Here is a 16,648-nt window from a genome sequence, read left to right as displayed (position 1 = left end):
AAGTCTAGCTCTCGAGGTGGAAAAGATTCAACTCATTTCCATGGCCTCAGGCAAAATAGTGTTCCGTAAACAGCTTCCTTGCTGAACTGGGCTGAATTCTGCTAAGTTGAACTGGCCCAAAGATAGATGAGCAACATTAATCACAGGCTGGGGGTCTGATTACACCTCCCTGCTCGTCTTAAGTAAAGCTGTCCCTGAAGCATTAGCACAGAGATGGAACTGCTAGTCCGGCATCACACGGCTTGATGCTGTCACTCTGTCTCCATCTGCTCATCACAAATGTAAGCCAGGAGTGTCGCATTAATAGTTTGATATTTTGAGTTTGAGTCTTGATACAGTGTTGCCATCTGGTTGGGAAAGTTCAAGGCTGTAATTCCATGATTGATGTGTTTGGCAGGAATTTTTACAGAGATGTCCATAAACACTCATTTGGCAGACCATTTAGGATTTTGATGACATGAAAATGGATGGATTGATGTATTGAACTGTAGTTCAGAGATATTTGTTCATGAAGCATTAGCAGCAAAGACACTTGTACAAATATATGAAACCATACAAGTTACATTTTAAAAGTAAAACACAAAATATACACATACACAGAAATAACACAACTTTGTTCACAGAAGAAGAAGAAACTCCGACTTCCTTGACGTTGGCATTCTCCTCCAATGTCTTATTGTTTGCAAAACAAGTTACTGTTGTAATAATTGGATTCAGCTTCAGAACACTCCTCCAAATCTCATCAATATGCCCCATACACATATTAAACTTATTCTAAATTAGAAAATGCATGCCACTAACATATGTTAATGTAAGATGATTGATGAACAGACTGAATCGGAGTGACAATATATAGAAGTTTTTGACAAGTTTCACTTGTGTATCTCACAGCAACTATGGTGTATTCATGGACCGCCAAACCAAGTGCAAAATGCAAAAAAGGGAAGCATGAAGACAAAAAAAAGCAAACTATTTACCATGGTATATGTATGCTGTACATTTACTTCTTGAGGGAAAGTTTTTGAGGGAGTCTAACTCCCAAACATTTCACAATGTTTGGGTTGAAAAAAAACAAGTGTACTGCATGTGTTCACTTACGGAGCAGTCAACGCTTGACCGAGCTGTGAGAAAATGGCTTTTATTTCAACCATGTCTGGTTTCAATCTTTTCATTCACTATGAGCATGTAAAAAAATGAGTCAATCTTCTTATCCACTCCATATTGTTTTGCCATGTGCCTTGGATGTCAATTCACGTATTGCTCTTTTTATCTGATATCCGTAAAGGGCTGGAAAAACTCCCTTGTGCCCTCCAGTGTAATGCTGTTTTACTCTCGCAAGAAGAATCAGTTGAGGTCCACTTTCTATTCTGCTATCACAGAGGCTTTTGTTTCTTGAAATGTCATTGTCCGCATTTCCTTTTAACCCTTTTATGTGGGTAAATTTAATTCAAAATTAGCTCTTTTGTGGGCTATTCTTGTCCCAGGATGGCCTTTTGTTCGGCCAGTGTGCAAGTTCTCTGCAATCTCATGTCAGATGTCTACGACTGTTTAAGACTTCCAGAACAAGATGACATTCGCACATCCAGAAGCACTTTTTGGGTCGCATTGAGTAAAATGTCAGTGTTTTAATGGAGGCCTTTCATGTTATAATGGGCTAAGTTCACATGGGCTGTATTGTGTTAAGAATGTAACTTAAAGGCGACCTATTATGCTCATTTTTGTATTGATTTTTGGACTCCTGTAGAGAGGCTACAGACGATGAGCCGCAAAGAAAAGTTTCTACATCTTCAAAAATCTGCACCTAGTCCAACGTTGATCAATTCCGACATTGATCATTAAGCTTTATGAGCAAGTAATGCATTTCCCCTCAAATTTCATTCTGCAACTCTGGGTGGTATTGGATCCATTGCAGCATTCAAATATTTGCTGGTGGTATTGCAGGATTTTCAAATTTGAAATTGATTCTGACCCATTTCATCTGAATTCCAAAGCTTGAGTAAATTTTTCTGCATATTGTAGGCTATCTGTGTAATCAGTCTTGTCATTTACTTACTCGATGATGTAAACAACATACTCGTACAGAGGTCCTAGACAGCAATTAGAAATTAGAAAGCAATGTTTTAAAACACTTCCTGAACCTGACGGGTTCACATATAGCCCCTTCCTTCCAAAGATGTGGGCTTCATAAATGTTTTTGACACTAAGCCGGCTGTAAGTGGCCTTCCATATTTGTGAAAGCCTCTGGCACCCTCCTGGGCACAAGTAGGGGTGTTCAAAGACTGAAACCCTAACTCTTCATGTATAATTAAATTTGAACTTGAAAAATTAAAACCTTTTAAAGACTTGACTATTTCCAAGGCCATTTCATTAATTGGAACTTCCTTTAAAAGAATGTAAAGTGAGTCAAATGGGGATTTATGATATATACAGTTTGTGTAGTCAAATAAGCAGCCCCATAATGTCTTGTACCGCATCAACTGTAAATTCAACAGGTTTCATGAATGTGGATGTCGAATAATGTTAAAGAAAAAAATGTTTAATTTAGCTAGACACAGGGTTGAAATTATTGGTACCCTTTTGATTTGTTTCTTTCAGCTTTTTTCCTGATTTAGGAGTCGCCACAGCAGCTCTTTTGATCTGCATACTGATTTTGGCATGAGCACTTTATATTCCTGATGAATACCAATGATGGTTACCCTAATGCCAAAGGAAAAAAACACAAGAATCACTGAAGTACAGTCGGCGGTTAATTGGTTCATAGACCTGTCACGATAAAAAAAATTATTGACAACAACAAATTCTGTTTTTCATAATGATATGACATTAATGTGTTCAAGAGCAATAAACTTTAATTTCTTAAGCATATTTAACATGGACTAAATAATTAACATTGGGTATTATTCCTTAACAGGAAGGCTTAACATATAGAGGACAACATAGTCTGTCAGCGTGCACAATTTCTTGCTATTTACTTTGCTGAGCAAACGCCTCAGTAATCGTTGCCTTTTGGTGTGAAGGCTCCAGTATACTTATTTTCCCCAGTTGGGAAATGTGGACAGGATGGTTGTTTGAGATGTACTATTCTTTGTCGTTATCACTATTTTCCAGGAAATGCCACATACCGGTTTGTCGGTTTTCATGCACTGAACTTGGTGATTTTCTTTAAACTGAAATCTTCCCACACTGGGGCTGCGGCATTTGGCTTCATCACAACGCTAACTTGGCCTCTGTGTATCAATTCACTAGCAGCCCCGCCTCTACCTATTTGGACTAAGAGGGTGAATGGCTGAGAGGACAGTTCACTCTATCCATTCACTCCCATGTAACACCAACAGATGCACCCAGACAGATGGCTCTTGTCATCCAACTTGTGTGTTAAAGAGAAAGGAGAGGAAAACGACCACGCATAAACATGTCGATTTTTCTGCAAAATGGCAAAATGATCTACTTTTTTTTATTTATTGTTCAATTGATCAATTTATTATCTTAATAATACCTCTATAGCAATCATTACACACTATCATTCTTTGTTTACACCCCATTGCACAGGCTACGGCATCACGGCAGCAACATAAGAGACAGCCGCCGCTCATGGCATATAGCAACTAGTTAGCCCCCATTTTTTTAAATTGTAAACGTACAAAAAGGGTTTCAGATGGAGTGAGGAAGAAGGACATGTACAAATGTAATTGATGTGTATGGGGGGGTAGGATTGCTTCGCATAGTAATTCTATGGAATGACATCACAGGCATCTGCCAGCTCTGTTTTTCAAGATCAAATATTTCACGCTGTATTCTGTAAAAGGCCGCTGCGCAACACATCAACAGAAGCATCAGTTCTGTGTGCTGTATGCTGTCATCACAGTTCGTTATTCCTCTGAAATTGTAATTATCAACAAGGATGCACAAACAACACAGAGACTGTAAAATAACCTTGTGCAAGCACGTTGCTGTGTTGTTGTGATCTGCACTACTGAGCTCAACTGATCATGCAAAGCTTGGAGGATGTCATGTTTCAAATGAGATAATCCTGTACTTTGATCAGCAACATAAGATGCCCTGTTAAATCATGTACAAGAACATCAAGGTTTTTGTGTTAGCACAGAATATGTTAGACCATCGCCAGTATTAGCGGAAGTGCTACCACTGTGCCCAAATTCCAACCTTATGAGATATACATCGGGATATACAGAAGTCATTTTGACATACTAGTATAACAGTGAATGGTAAAATAGTAAGAATTAAGTAAGAAAAAAATAATAAAGGGCAATGGTTCCCAAACTTTATACAGTTGTGTCGCCCTTCAGACATTTGACCTGCAGCTGAGGGGACATCCCAGAGGATTCATATGTTTCTCCTAAAAGACAACATACAGTGCGTGTAGCAAACGTGGTCAAAACATTTTCATGATACAACCTTTTGAAATAGTAATATTAAAACTTAATATTTTCTTGGAAAAAACGTACTTATTTGTTCATATGATGCACGCATTCAGAGCCAAGAGGCATTCAAATGCACTCGTAATTGTAGGTGCTAATTGTTTTTCATTTTTCCCCACATACCCCCTGTGACAATTGGTGTGTACCCCTGGGGGTGCTGACTGAGAATTTCTCTCTCGTTTATCTCTACTGTATTCTCACACAGTTGGCGATTACTTGCAGCAGTAGCAGGAATTAAATATTAATGTTGTTTGTTGTTCTTTATTTTATAGTTGTTAATTTAGTGTGTTTAGATTTTGCTTCCTCCCAGAATGCCACCTGCAAGTTGCCTTTTTTTGCAGTTAATTTGTCATGTCCCCATCGTATCTGATTGACGACTGGTCTAGATTGGACTACAGCAGTGGTTTTCAATTATTTTCTGTCATGCCCCCTCCGAAAGGGCAGAAATGTTTTCAAGTTCCTCCGATTTTAAATACTAGAGAAATTGATCATATCTATTCATTTATCCATACTGTAAAGACTGAACTGGAAATAAAGAAAATGCAATGGAGGGAATACAAGCATATTCAAGAGTCAAATTGCATATTGAGAACTATGAATTTGTACATGTTGGCAGGTCTGCACTAACATTAAAAGCCTCTGTGCATCACCCTTAACAGTTTACCCCCACCCCTGGGGACCCGCCCCACTATTTGAGAATAACTGGACTACCATGCTCAGCTACTAAAGCTATTTTTTTTAACAAAACGTGTTGGAAATGCAAAGTTTGCAAAGTGCTCACACCAGCCCATTGTATTTTCCACTGAATGTTTTCCATTTTTTAATTGATTTAGCTACTGCGATAAGTGATCAGAAACCTGCCTATTGTGCTTTGGACAAAAACATAGACATAAATTATAGATGAACCAATAATAGGTGAGGAGTCAGGCAGATTCATTGAGTCTGACGATAAAATTGTAATGAGCTTTAAAATGTGCGATCCTTGCTGACTCTGCAGAGGAGTCATTTAATCATGCATCTGCTGCATGCATCACTGACATGCATCAGTTGGCACACAGGCATACATACCTGACGATTCAGTAAACTCATTGAACTGAGTCAACAGCAAGAAGATGATCTGACTGAATAACCAATAATTCATTTATCATGCTGCAAGAGATCAAATATGCCAATAGCATTACAGTCGTCTCACAGCACATTCCAGTTCAATCACACCTTCACTTTATCATGTTTTTATTTTCAAAAATATATTAATTCATTATGCTGTCCAGCATGGTTCAGACCAGCATAATTTCCATGCTGGTCTATGCTGTTTTTTTTCAGCAGGGTTAGTGGGAAATAATTTATAAATACGTGAGAATACAGGTAAAATGTAAGGAAATACCCGTACCTGTAAGACATTTGTGCCTTTATGCATCAGTGATAATGCTTCTTTGTCAAGCATTGAGAATTAGCATTTTGTTAGGCGGTCTTTGAACACACCATAAATGCAAAAAAAATTTTGGCGTTGGAAGCATGAGCTTCAACACTCAAGCTTGCATCAAAACATGCAGGGACGTGAACAAGTGTTAATATATGATTCAGGTAATCAGTGTAGATTATGTAGACGTGGCTTAGAGACAGGCCATCTCTACCCTGCTAGCCTTTAGCACTAGCTCGACAACCAGGCTAATGGCTACACAGTGACTCCGACCGACTCCATCATTTTCATTAATTTGTTTTTACTTTATCATTCATTAGTAAGTTTGTGTCAAAAATAGACATTTTATTAGGTACTCGATTTTGTTTTTTGACATTCACCAGAATGTAACTCCCGCAAGAGGCTATGATCCAAGAGATTTAAACCAGTAGGTGCAGACTGTGTAAACCAGGCTGCTGTGCGCCCCATTGCTTAACATATTGGGCTCTATTTTCGTAGACCAGGAAATTTTAATATAACAAATGTATATATAATAATATATATAATTTCATGTCACAAAATTAATGTAACCAGCATTATATTAATCTTTTAGTTTAGTTTAAGTTTGTTTATTATCAGTTGTCTAATGGGTCACTTTCTCTGTGCTGCGTGTTGGCTCATTTGCATACTATCACTGATTTACTGAGGGGAGGAAACAGAGAGGCGATCTGGGCTATGATGAAGCATGCGGGCGCAGCCACGCAGATGAGCGATGAGTGGAGCGGTCTTGTGCTTTTTCTGGCGGAGTTTTCACTTCTAAAATGTTGATTTGGGGGGACAAGCCATTTATTTAGGGGGGTCGTTCCCCCTGGCTCCAGTCGGCATCATACTTTCAGCTGCCGTCAGGTTGAGTTCCCATTATGTGTGACATCTTTGATCTGACATCAGATGTGATGGGACACGAATGCACTATCACTGCGCTTCGCCTGCACAGCTGGCAATCTTTCAGCACACCTTGGTCATGGTGTTATATTATATATATATTTATTATATATTATATTATGTATTATGTATATATTATGTATTATATGTATTATATAATATTTTCACTGCGCCAAGTTGATAATGTTGGCTGCGCACAGTCGTGCGCTGGACGAATTTACCACTGCGTGGGGTGTTCCACGCCCCCGCCACCCTGCCCCACCTTGGCCTGCACCACAAAATTAGAACCCATAATGTATGCACACTTCACAAATCCATGAGTCATCGTTCAGATAATAAGCATCATCTTGGGGTCATCATAAATTGGGCTTGTGCAATTAAACGACATTCTTGTCCATTTCCCACAGCCATTCTGCCCATCATGATGGTGAATAGGCCGCAGTTGCCTACATATCTAATTAAAATCAAGTCTGCTTCTCTTCTTCTCTGGTTGTATTTACTGTGACAGCTCCACTTGGAGAAGCTAATAGGAGCTTTCTGAAGAAGACAGCACATCGCTCCAGGGCCTTTTCATTTATCGTACATTGACAATAATGTAAGATAGCATAATATTCATAATATTCTATACACAAACTAAACATATGTTCTTCAATATTCTAAGGATGGCTACAGTCATGTAGCTTGTCTGATACCCTGCCAATTTTGTGTCCGCGTGAGACATCAATTAATAAAATTAAACTCATTATTCATGAGCTTTTCTGTACTTGTGGAAAGCCCAGTAAATTCAAAGGAATTTGCATTTGTGTTGAGTTTGATGTGTGACAAAGGCAGAGGCTTCAGGGTATGTTTAAATGACAACAACAAAGTTTTGTGTTGAATGATAAGGGCAAACAAAGCACCGGTGCATTGGTCTACCAGCAGTGTTGGGCAGTCTTATAATTACGAGTATAATTACGAGTACTTTACGGAAAAAAAGTAATTGAATTAGTGACAGAATTACTCCTTCATCAATGCAATTACCAGAGAAAGTAATTAATGTTACCTTTTTGAAACCACATGTACATCCATGGATGGACCTCTCGTGGGTGTGATTGGTAGAGAATGAGGAAGTGTTGAGTGGGTGTGGAGAGGAAGTAAAGATGGCGTTCCAGTTGGAAGTATATGATGTTAGAACTGAGCAATGTCAACTGTCACGTTCTTTTGGACTGAAGCCAGCTTATACTTGCAAATTGCTGAGAAGATCATTGAGCATGCTTTGTCAACTCAACTCAACTAGATTTTTATTAGAGTTTTATTTCACACTTCAATTATTTACAGGTGCTTCGTCCCAACAGTCAAGAATCACTGAGATGTTTGGTCAAAAAAGTAAATACAAACAGACAACTAGTGATTTGGATGTCTCATGAAACCCAGAGTAATTTGATTACCCGTTACTAGAAAACAATAACGGTGTTAATGATACCTTGTACAATATCTCAGTTCCATGTAATGCTTATGTAATTAGCAGCTTACTTTGTAGCTTCCAATTCCCATTGGAAAAAAAAACATTCTTTTTAATAGCAATCAAATCACAGCTCACCTTGATGTGTATGCTCTCGTCCTTGATGTTTCAGCACCAAAGTAGGAGGTCAACTGTCTCTGTTTTTAGTTTGTTAGTTGTATTGCAGCGTGCTGGGAAATAACACGCCGACTGCTGAATTTGTTCTCCTCTTTGTCATTCCATGACACTACAAACGTGAATGTTATCCGTCAGAAACAAACAGGCGTGTGGTCATTCACCTTCGTTTGCGGTATTCTTTAACACAAGTAGTGTCTGAATAGGCCAAGACGGCTTCTTTTGTTGTGGAACACTTCCATGTGTCATTTTGTCACTCCACCACTCGCAGTAAAGTATTTGAGGTGTAGAATAATAACAGTCTTTTATTTCTTCCTCTGGTTTCAGGAAACATCAACGACTGCTCGCTCCACTACTACTTCTTTCTCCTAGCGGGGATTCAGGGTGTCACCCTCCTCATCTTCCTTATCGTCTCTGTCAAGTATGACAAGCAAAGGGCCAGAGCGGGAAGCCAAAGGCAAAGACACATCTCATCCTGACACTGACATGACCTGTATGGCTCACATCTTACCTGTTTGTTTCCTATGGAGCCACTCCAAAGAGTATATAAATAGGTACTTATCATCAAATGAATGAAGGTTCTATTAGAATTTAAATAGGGGTTCTTTTTCTCTCTGCGAATGGCTTTATAAAGCTGTGTGGCTGGAAAAGCCCCACTGAAAGATGGACCTAATGCAGGAGCTCCATCATGTCTGTTTACTCTTTTGCCTTCATTTGCACTAGGCCTGCGATGGTGCCAGGAGATTATATCTACATGATTTTAATGTTGATTAGAAGTTCTTGATACTTGCTGTTTTTCTAACCACTTTTATCGCCAAACACGAAGCAGCATTCATGTTTTAAATTATTTCTCTTTTTTTTTCCCTGTGATATACTGAACGATGCTGGGGTGTCATTTAATTGCAATAAGGACAGTATGAGAGCAACAACCTCCACTCCAATGAAGCCTTAATGTATTGTTTTGTTTTTGTTTTTAGTTATAAACAAATTATTAAACTAACTGGAATTGCAATCATATATAGCAATATATACAAGTACATCTCAATAAATTACAATATGGTGTGGACTGTAATCAGATTAATGACAGTTAATCACCATTTATTATATGTGAAAAATGTGAGAAATGTAAATAACAAGACACAATTATATATATATATTTGTATGTATTAATAGCTCCAAATAAACTGAACATTAAAATCAAGTTAAAAGATACCACGTATGACATGAAAATGTGCTTGCTTAATGCTAGTCTCTCAAATAGCAGGACATTTTAATCACACTTAACTGCATTATTATGAGCCATTAAGGGCTGTGTTCAAAGACACCACGCAATGTAAGTTGAATTCACATGTTTTGAGTGTAGATGTATTTTCTGGGGCTTCCGAGCATACTCAAATGCAGCAAACTGTACTTCCGCAGTAAGTGTTACGTTAATGACAGATATGAATATTCACTTACTGTTTTCTTTGTCTTTCTGTTTACGTAGACTACGCATACACACGCATAATAAACACGTTATGATCTTGGAGTGTGAGGGAATGAGGACGTGTCACTCTCAGAACGAGCTGATGAGGCAATTTTGTGAGTTAGAGATACATATATGGTGTTGGAATTGCACTGATGTGTTCAAGTAAGAATAAAAATTACTATTAAATTAAATTATTATTAAAGAGCAGCCGAATCTGTCTGCCATCATGATAGAGATGTGGCTTGACATGATGCAATACATGCCTAATGACTGTAATTATTTAAATGTGATTAATGAAATAAAACAGTTAACACGCTTTTTTTGACAGCCCTAATTACACTGAAAGAAATACAGTGACATTTACTTGGAAAAAAAGCCAGTTTAAAATCATGACACAACAAATTAATGAAAATTCTGAAAAAAAATAATGAATGATAAATAACACCAAATATGAGGTATTTTAACTTTTACCCACAATGCATTTGTCCGAGCAGAGTATTTAATTGGCCAACAGCTGCCATGAGTGGCCAGTGGGCGCTCGTGAGTGCCTTGGACATCACGGTATAAACTTACATGCAGTAAATTTTACTTTGTACTTTGTATTCTACTGAAGTAAATGTTCCTAACATATCATTATTCAATGTAAATAACAAAAACAATATACAAAATGTACTATTTAATACTAAGTAAACACGATATTACAAATGATTTTGAAATAAATACATTACCCACATACCCACATACATACATTATGAACTACTGATTTTAGATTTTGTTTATTAGTAGTAATCTAAAATCATTAATATTACTGATGACGTAAAAAATGCATTATTGAAATATTTAACGTGAATCTAAGTCACGGTGCCCCTCTACAGAACTACTGCAACAGTGAGGTCAATTCCTTTATTTTTGCTGTTTGACGTCAAGACCCAACAGCACCATAGACAGCTCCCATCTTGTGGTCATCTATAAATGCAGTCTACACATGCAAAACCTATCCTTCCTATTCTGATATCGCTCATATTCATCTTTTCATGCCAAATGTTTTCAGTCCACAGCAAAAATAAGGAATTTACCCGACTGTAATAATGGACTAATACTTTTGGAGGCACTGTAGTTTTAAATTTCATTTAAAAATACATTGTAAATAGTCTTGCATCCTCTCCCACTAACTCCAAAAGTTTTTGAAGTTTTATTTATTAGATTCCTCTGTGCTGTTTTAGTGGTGGATTTTTAAGAAAATCTGTTGATGTGTGATTCTTCCAACTCCCAAATAAAACAATGAGTTGCCATTGTAACACTGTATCAAACAAGTGTTTCATTGCATTTATAATGTTCTTGGGACGTTTTGTAAAGTTTTATTTGGGTATTTGTTTTTTGAGAACCAGTTTGTGAACATTAAAATGTTTTTGAAGTCAGTTGTGCTTTTGGTCTTTTCCAAATACAGTACGAGCTGCAATGCTGCCAATTGCACTTAAGATGTGACTTGGTTTATACTGAATCAACATTTTACTCCAGCAAAACAATGTAAATTTACTGTTTGTTTGTTGTAATGATGCTTCCATGATAGGGGTGAGGGTAAACTGGCATTTGGGGGAACTTGAAGTGAAATGGCTAAATATATTTTAGTTATATACATAACTAAAAACAACCCTTCAGGCAGATTTTGACAAGAAAAAATGCTATTTGTCTAATGTAGACTATTTCTTCTTAGTATCAGATACGAACTGAAAATAAACACATCATCTCAAATCGCTCTTCAACAGTCAGTCCTCTCAGTCACGGGTCTGACGGGTCTGCCTAATATGTCCAGAGAGCCCACATGGTTTTGTCTATACAGACAGCAAACTGATGTTTACATGTAAGTAACGGTAAGGCCTCAGGCTCAGCACTCAGATGTGATTGTTTCTCGTGGCGAGAAGAACGTCCGACATATTGTCATAGTGGCAGAATTACATTTCATATAGCACATGTTTCACATTTCACTGTTATATTGATTTACTGAACAAATTTTGACCAAATGTACAGTATATGTACACCATGTGACATGATTATTTTTTTTCTTTGCATGGGATATGACGTTACATCACTCAGAGCCCTATGAACAAAGTGCGCCCCGGGGACCATTATACATAAAAGTACAATTAAATAAGATAAGGTTAAGATAGTAAAGTAAAAATATGAGAATAAAGTCATGATACAGTGTTCCCTCGCTACATATTTTCTTTACTTTATCACTATTTACTTTATCACTACATATTTTTTTAACAGCATATGAGTGCACATTGTGTTCTGTGTCCTTGTGGTGTATAGAACAATCGATGCCCTGTTGTATGTGGCTGTTGTTGTATTCACAGTACTACTTTTACCAGTGGAGTGTGTTATATATGCATGTTGGAGATGTGTGCGGCTCCACTTTGTCTCAGTATGTGTTTACGTGCCTGTACGAGCATGTTAGGAACCTCCAGTAGACAATAACTAAGGGAGAACTTGCCCAATGTGTTCTGCGTCCTTGCTAACTGCCAATAAACAACAGAAGATCAACAACAAAAGAAGCAGCTAACCGGCTGAATGAAGGAGTAGGATGAGGAGGTGCACAATGGCAGGAGCAATATATTTTAACTAGGATCGAAAAACTCTACAGCTGAACAGTACTGAGGAATAAATATGCCTGAGTTACTTAATTTCTTGTACCCACCCTAGTAGAAAACACGAGTTGTGGATACCAGCATTTTGTTCATGTTCTGGTAAAACAAGCATATTGACTTTGTTTGGCTTGAAATAAGATATGAAAATAAAGCTCATACCGCTACTCAGACAAACATGAGTAGCTCTTGGCAGTTTTCATTTTGTAAAAGTAGATCTCACAACAAAAAACCTTGGTGACCCCGAATATACGTAGCTGGTATAAACATTTACTGTCACGCTCTGTGTGGGTTCCCAAGTGACAGTTTTGGTTTCCGTTCTGGAATCTTATTTTGTATTTAACTTCCTGTTTTGCCCTGTCTTCCTTCGTTGCCATAGTCACCCACACCTGTCCCTAATTTCTGTGTGTATTTAATTCAGGTGTGTGCTTCTCCCTGTGTGGGATCATTGTTGTTTGTCCGTCCGCTACATGGGTTGCTTTCTTCCTGCTGCTGCTATTATTGCATGCAATAAATATTATTTTACATGCATTTGGTCCTGCTCTCTGCATCCTGGGGTCGCACCGTAAAGCTCTCGATACCGACCGTGACATTTACACTGCATGCATGTGATTGGTATCGGCCGATTTCACTCGCTGATTATCGGATTGGTATCGGCTGCATAAAATCCTGATTGGAACATCCCTTGTGTGAAGTGTGTAGTGATGGGTTTTACAGACTTTAAACATAAATAATAATTGTAAACAGATGAAGTTGGCTACTTCAGTGAATTCACTGATTGCGTGTTATTTTTTGAAACTATCCTCCGCAATAAACAAGGAAACACTCTGTTATGTGAAAAATTGTACAAGAAAAAAGTTGAAATATTTTTGTGGGTGGGTGGTGGGTGTAGGTAGCCTCATACATTCTTAATTAACATTCATTTGATCTTTTATCTCTTTATTTGAATGGTGGTCTTTGTGTCCTGATTAACTGTTGATCAGTGCAGGATGAAACATTTGTCCAAGGTTAACCAGGATATGTTCCAGCTCACCTGTGACCCTGAACAGGATAAGTGGGAGAAAATAGCCATCACACTGATTGCACCGAAACACATTTTGTTATATTATTTTCTAACATGAAGCGAGTAGATGCTGCTGACGATGTTCCTTCTACTAATTGAGGGATTAGGCGGTATCAGCAGCATGATAATTAAGATAAACTACTTTAGACTAAATGTTTATGAATAAAGTCAAGCAGACGTGCTGTATCTTTTATGTGTGCTAATCACTCTGGTTTACATAAACCTAATTATCTGATCAGAGCTGTCGTTGTTCATCTGCACCCTGAAGGCTTGTCTGTGTTGGAGAAAAGACGGCAAAAGGCAAATGTATTGTATCCTACGAATGAAAAATACGTTCTTTTTGTGCTTTAAAGAGTGTTCGGACTCAGCAGTATGACACAATTTGACGGAATTTACAGTCAATTGCAATGTTTACAGCCTTAGAACAAGCTGAGCCCCTTCCTGATGGGGTATGGCAAAAAAATTCAGATTCTTTGCTCTTCGCTTTTTATACAAGAGGCACTGCTGCAGCTTGTAGGTTCGGGTTCAAAGGATTGACAGAGGCAAACTGCTCAATGTTCACAATGTATATGTATACAGTATGCATACATTTTGCAGAATACATGTTTTATAAACCTGAATCTTCTTTATATCAATTTAATAATCTGTTTTAGCAGTTGTAGTATTTGTGCATTTTTCCCGTTACCTTAGACAGGTATAAGGTTGCATCGATGCGTATCGGCTATTTTTCCAATCCCCAGTTCAGATTCAGGAAGGAAGCGCCACTCGGATGCTGTGTAATAGTATGCATTCATGTGGAACGTTATTTTTCAGTCCTTGAGGTTTCGAGCAGGAATGGGCTGGAGCTTGGTTTTTCCATACAAGAGTAGAGCTATCAAGATAAATATTTCCCACCACACATATTGAATTCATGCTAGGTGAATCTTGGTAGCCTTCTGACCTTCTGTTTTGTTCCAGCAGGCAGAAAATACGTCGCTTCATGCTCAAGCCTCTCAGCTGCAAGCCTCGACAGCTATTGTGATTTTGTCTTTGTTTTTTCCAAGCCAGACTTCATGTATCTTTAATAGTAAGAACAGGCTTGTGTTCTAACCAGTCAGCAGGGACATTTTGCTGCTCCCTAAAGTGTCTTTATAGTAGACCGGGAATGCTGTTTTCAGCAGTCATGATGATTGGACGCCATATGATTTTCAGATTTCCACACACTTAATCATGTTTTATTCATGTGGGGTCATTTTCCCCATAAATTTCATCTAGCTTTTGCAGCTGGTATGTTCGAAGCAAAACAGAAGGCGTTGATGCTTTCCACGCTGATTAACACTCATGATGGGGTGGACACGAAAAGTAACGATTGTTATCGGATTTCCAAAGTTCCTGTACTTCATCAGTATTATCAGTAATATCAGAAATAAATATTGGACAATGTTCCCGTCAGAGTTTGATGTCTTTTATTTTTTTTCAATAGCCAGGATTGAATTACCTATAAAGAAATGACCAAACTTTATACAATATTCGATTTATCATCACTATGTCTCAATATCAAATATACAGACATACTGTAGTATGTACTCTAGTATAGTATAGTATAGTATATAGAATAGTAAATTATCATTGTGATTCTAACTGTTTCTAGTTTCTCACAAGAAAAATTATATTTACCTATATTTAAATTTAGTATAATCTATAGTCAGTGTAATTCAATATAAAGTATTATTAGATATAGCATGCATGTATTTTTGGTGACAGTATTGTTTTTCAAAGTAGAGGCGCTATAGTGAATTCTTGTTTTGATACCATTCATTATGTATTTTAATGGTATTTTAATTGTCATAATCATTTCTGTATTCAAGAATATTACTCAGATTTTAGTGCACCACATTTTCACATTGAATTGGTTTGACTGGTTGTTCCCAGCAGCAGAAATATTAAATATTGCAAAACTGAAAATGTACAGTAGTGCCACTCCAGCATCCAAGAATTGACTTGAAAATAGGGTTTTCATGCTTGATGGATGAATACTTGCCGCTGATGTCCGATGTTTTGCTGTCACTGTGCCCCAGTGTGACAGCAGCCAGTAATGACACCAGCCTTAGCGGAGGATGCCAGTGCTGGTGGGTCTTTCTCTGCCAACATTTGTCTTCACTACTGGTTTGCTGAACGGCGGTGCATGTTGTGTGCATGTTCGTCACTTTGACCTGGCTGTATCACAACGACCTCTGTGAGGGAGCTGCACATCTGTAACAGTCAGAACAAAAAGGACATATTCTTTGAAACAAGAGGCTCCAAGAGGAGAATGAGGCCTAGTGTGTATAGATAGACGGTTATCAAAAGTTGACATTTTCAGTTTTATTTCCAGTCGTTCATGCAGGCACTGCACATCCACACAAATAAAATGTGTTACAGATGCTTTGTCTGTTTAGTAAATCTCTATTTGAGCCCAAACAGCATAAATCCATGTTGTTCCATTTGGCGGTGTTCCCCATGGCCCACAGCATTCGGTCTGTTGTGTATTTGGAGTCAATCTCGTATTCTTTTGAGTGGATAGAGCTCACTGACGCAGTCTCAAAAATACACTATTCAACCCGCTGTTTTAGGACATATCATTGTGACCCAATTCTGTAATTTTTAGTTCTCATCGGTCAAACTCTAGTTCACTGATGAGTTGTGAAAACAGTAATTGAAGTTAAATGATGACCATCAATCAGTCAACCAAGACTATCCACAACAGGAGTGGGCAAACCTCTTGACCAGGCCACATGGGGGACCAGGCTGTATACATTATATCATTTAGGAAATATGAAATACTATGAAATAACCCTCATGCTGACCAACAAGAGAAACGTGTTATGTGGTTTGTGCATGTGACCATTTTTGGTTCCCTCGGATTGGACACACAAGTATTTTTCTATGCGTTCTGACCTTTAGTACGTACACAAACACGCATGTTCAGGCCGCTGGTTGGCAAAATAGCACTTGACAGCAAATGTGCATTCATGTGGATGGAGATCTTTTTTTAAAATACCACTCTCTTTTTTCCATCTCTGTATGAGTGGACTTTAGGTTACGATACGGCTTGTTGG

General features: G+C 38.0%; 1 protein-coding gene across 4 annotated transcripts in view; it reads left to right on the top strand.

Annotated features, from left to right (window-relative positions):
• Nucleotides 1–10,461, top strand: part of slc15a4 (solute carrier family 15 member 4) — a 30,288-nt gene extending 19,827 nt beyond the window's left edge. For all 4 annotated transcript variants that reach the window (XM_058069592.2, XM_058069593.2, XM_058069594.2 and 1 more), the window contains exon 9: nt 8,723–10,461. In XM_058069592.2, coding sequence (XP_057925575.2) covers nt 8,723–8,874 — 152 coding nt within the window. In that variant the 3' untranslated portion in view covers nt 8,875–10,461. The remainder of the gene's footprint in view (nt 1–8,722) is intronic.
• The last annotated feature ends 6,187 nt before the right edge of the window (nt 10,462–16,648 follow it).

This window comes from Doryrhamphus excisus, linkage group LG3 (assembly GCF_037039965.1).
Source record: "Doryrhamphus excisus strain RoL-2023G ecotype Guam linkage group LG3, RoL_Dexc_Guam_v1.1, whole genome shotgun sequence".
NCBI lineage: Eukaryota > Metazoa > Chordata > Actinopteri > Syngnathiformes > Syngnathidae > Doryrhamphus > Doryrhamphus excisus.
This window is presented reverse-complemented; position numbering and strand designations above follow the sequence as displayed.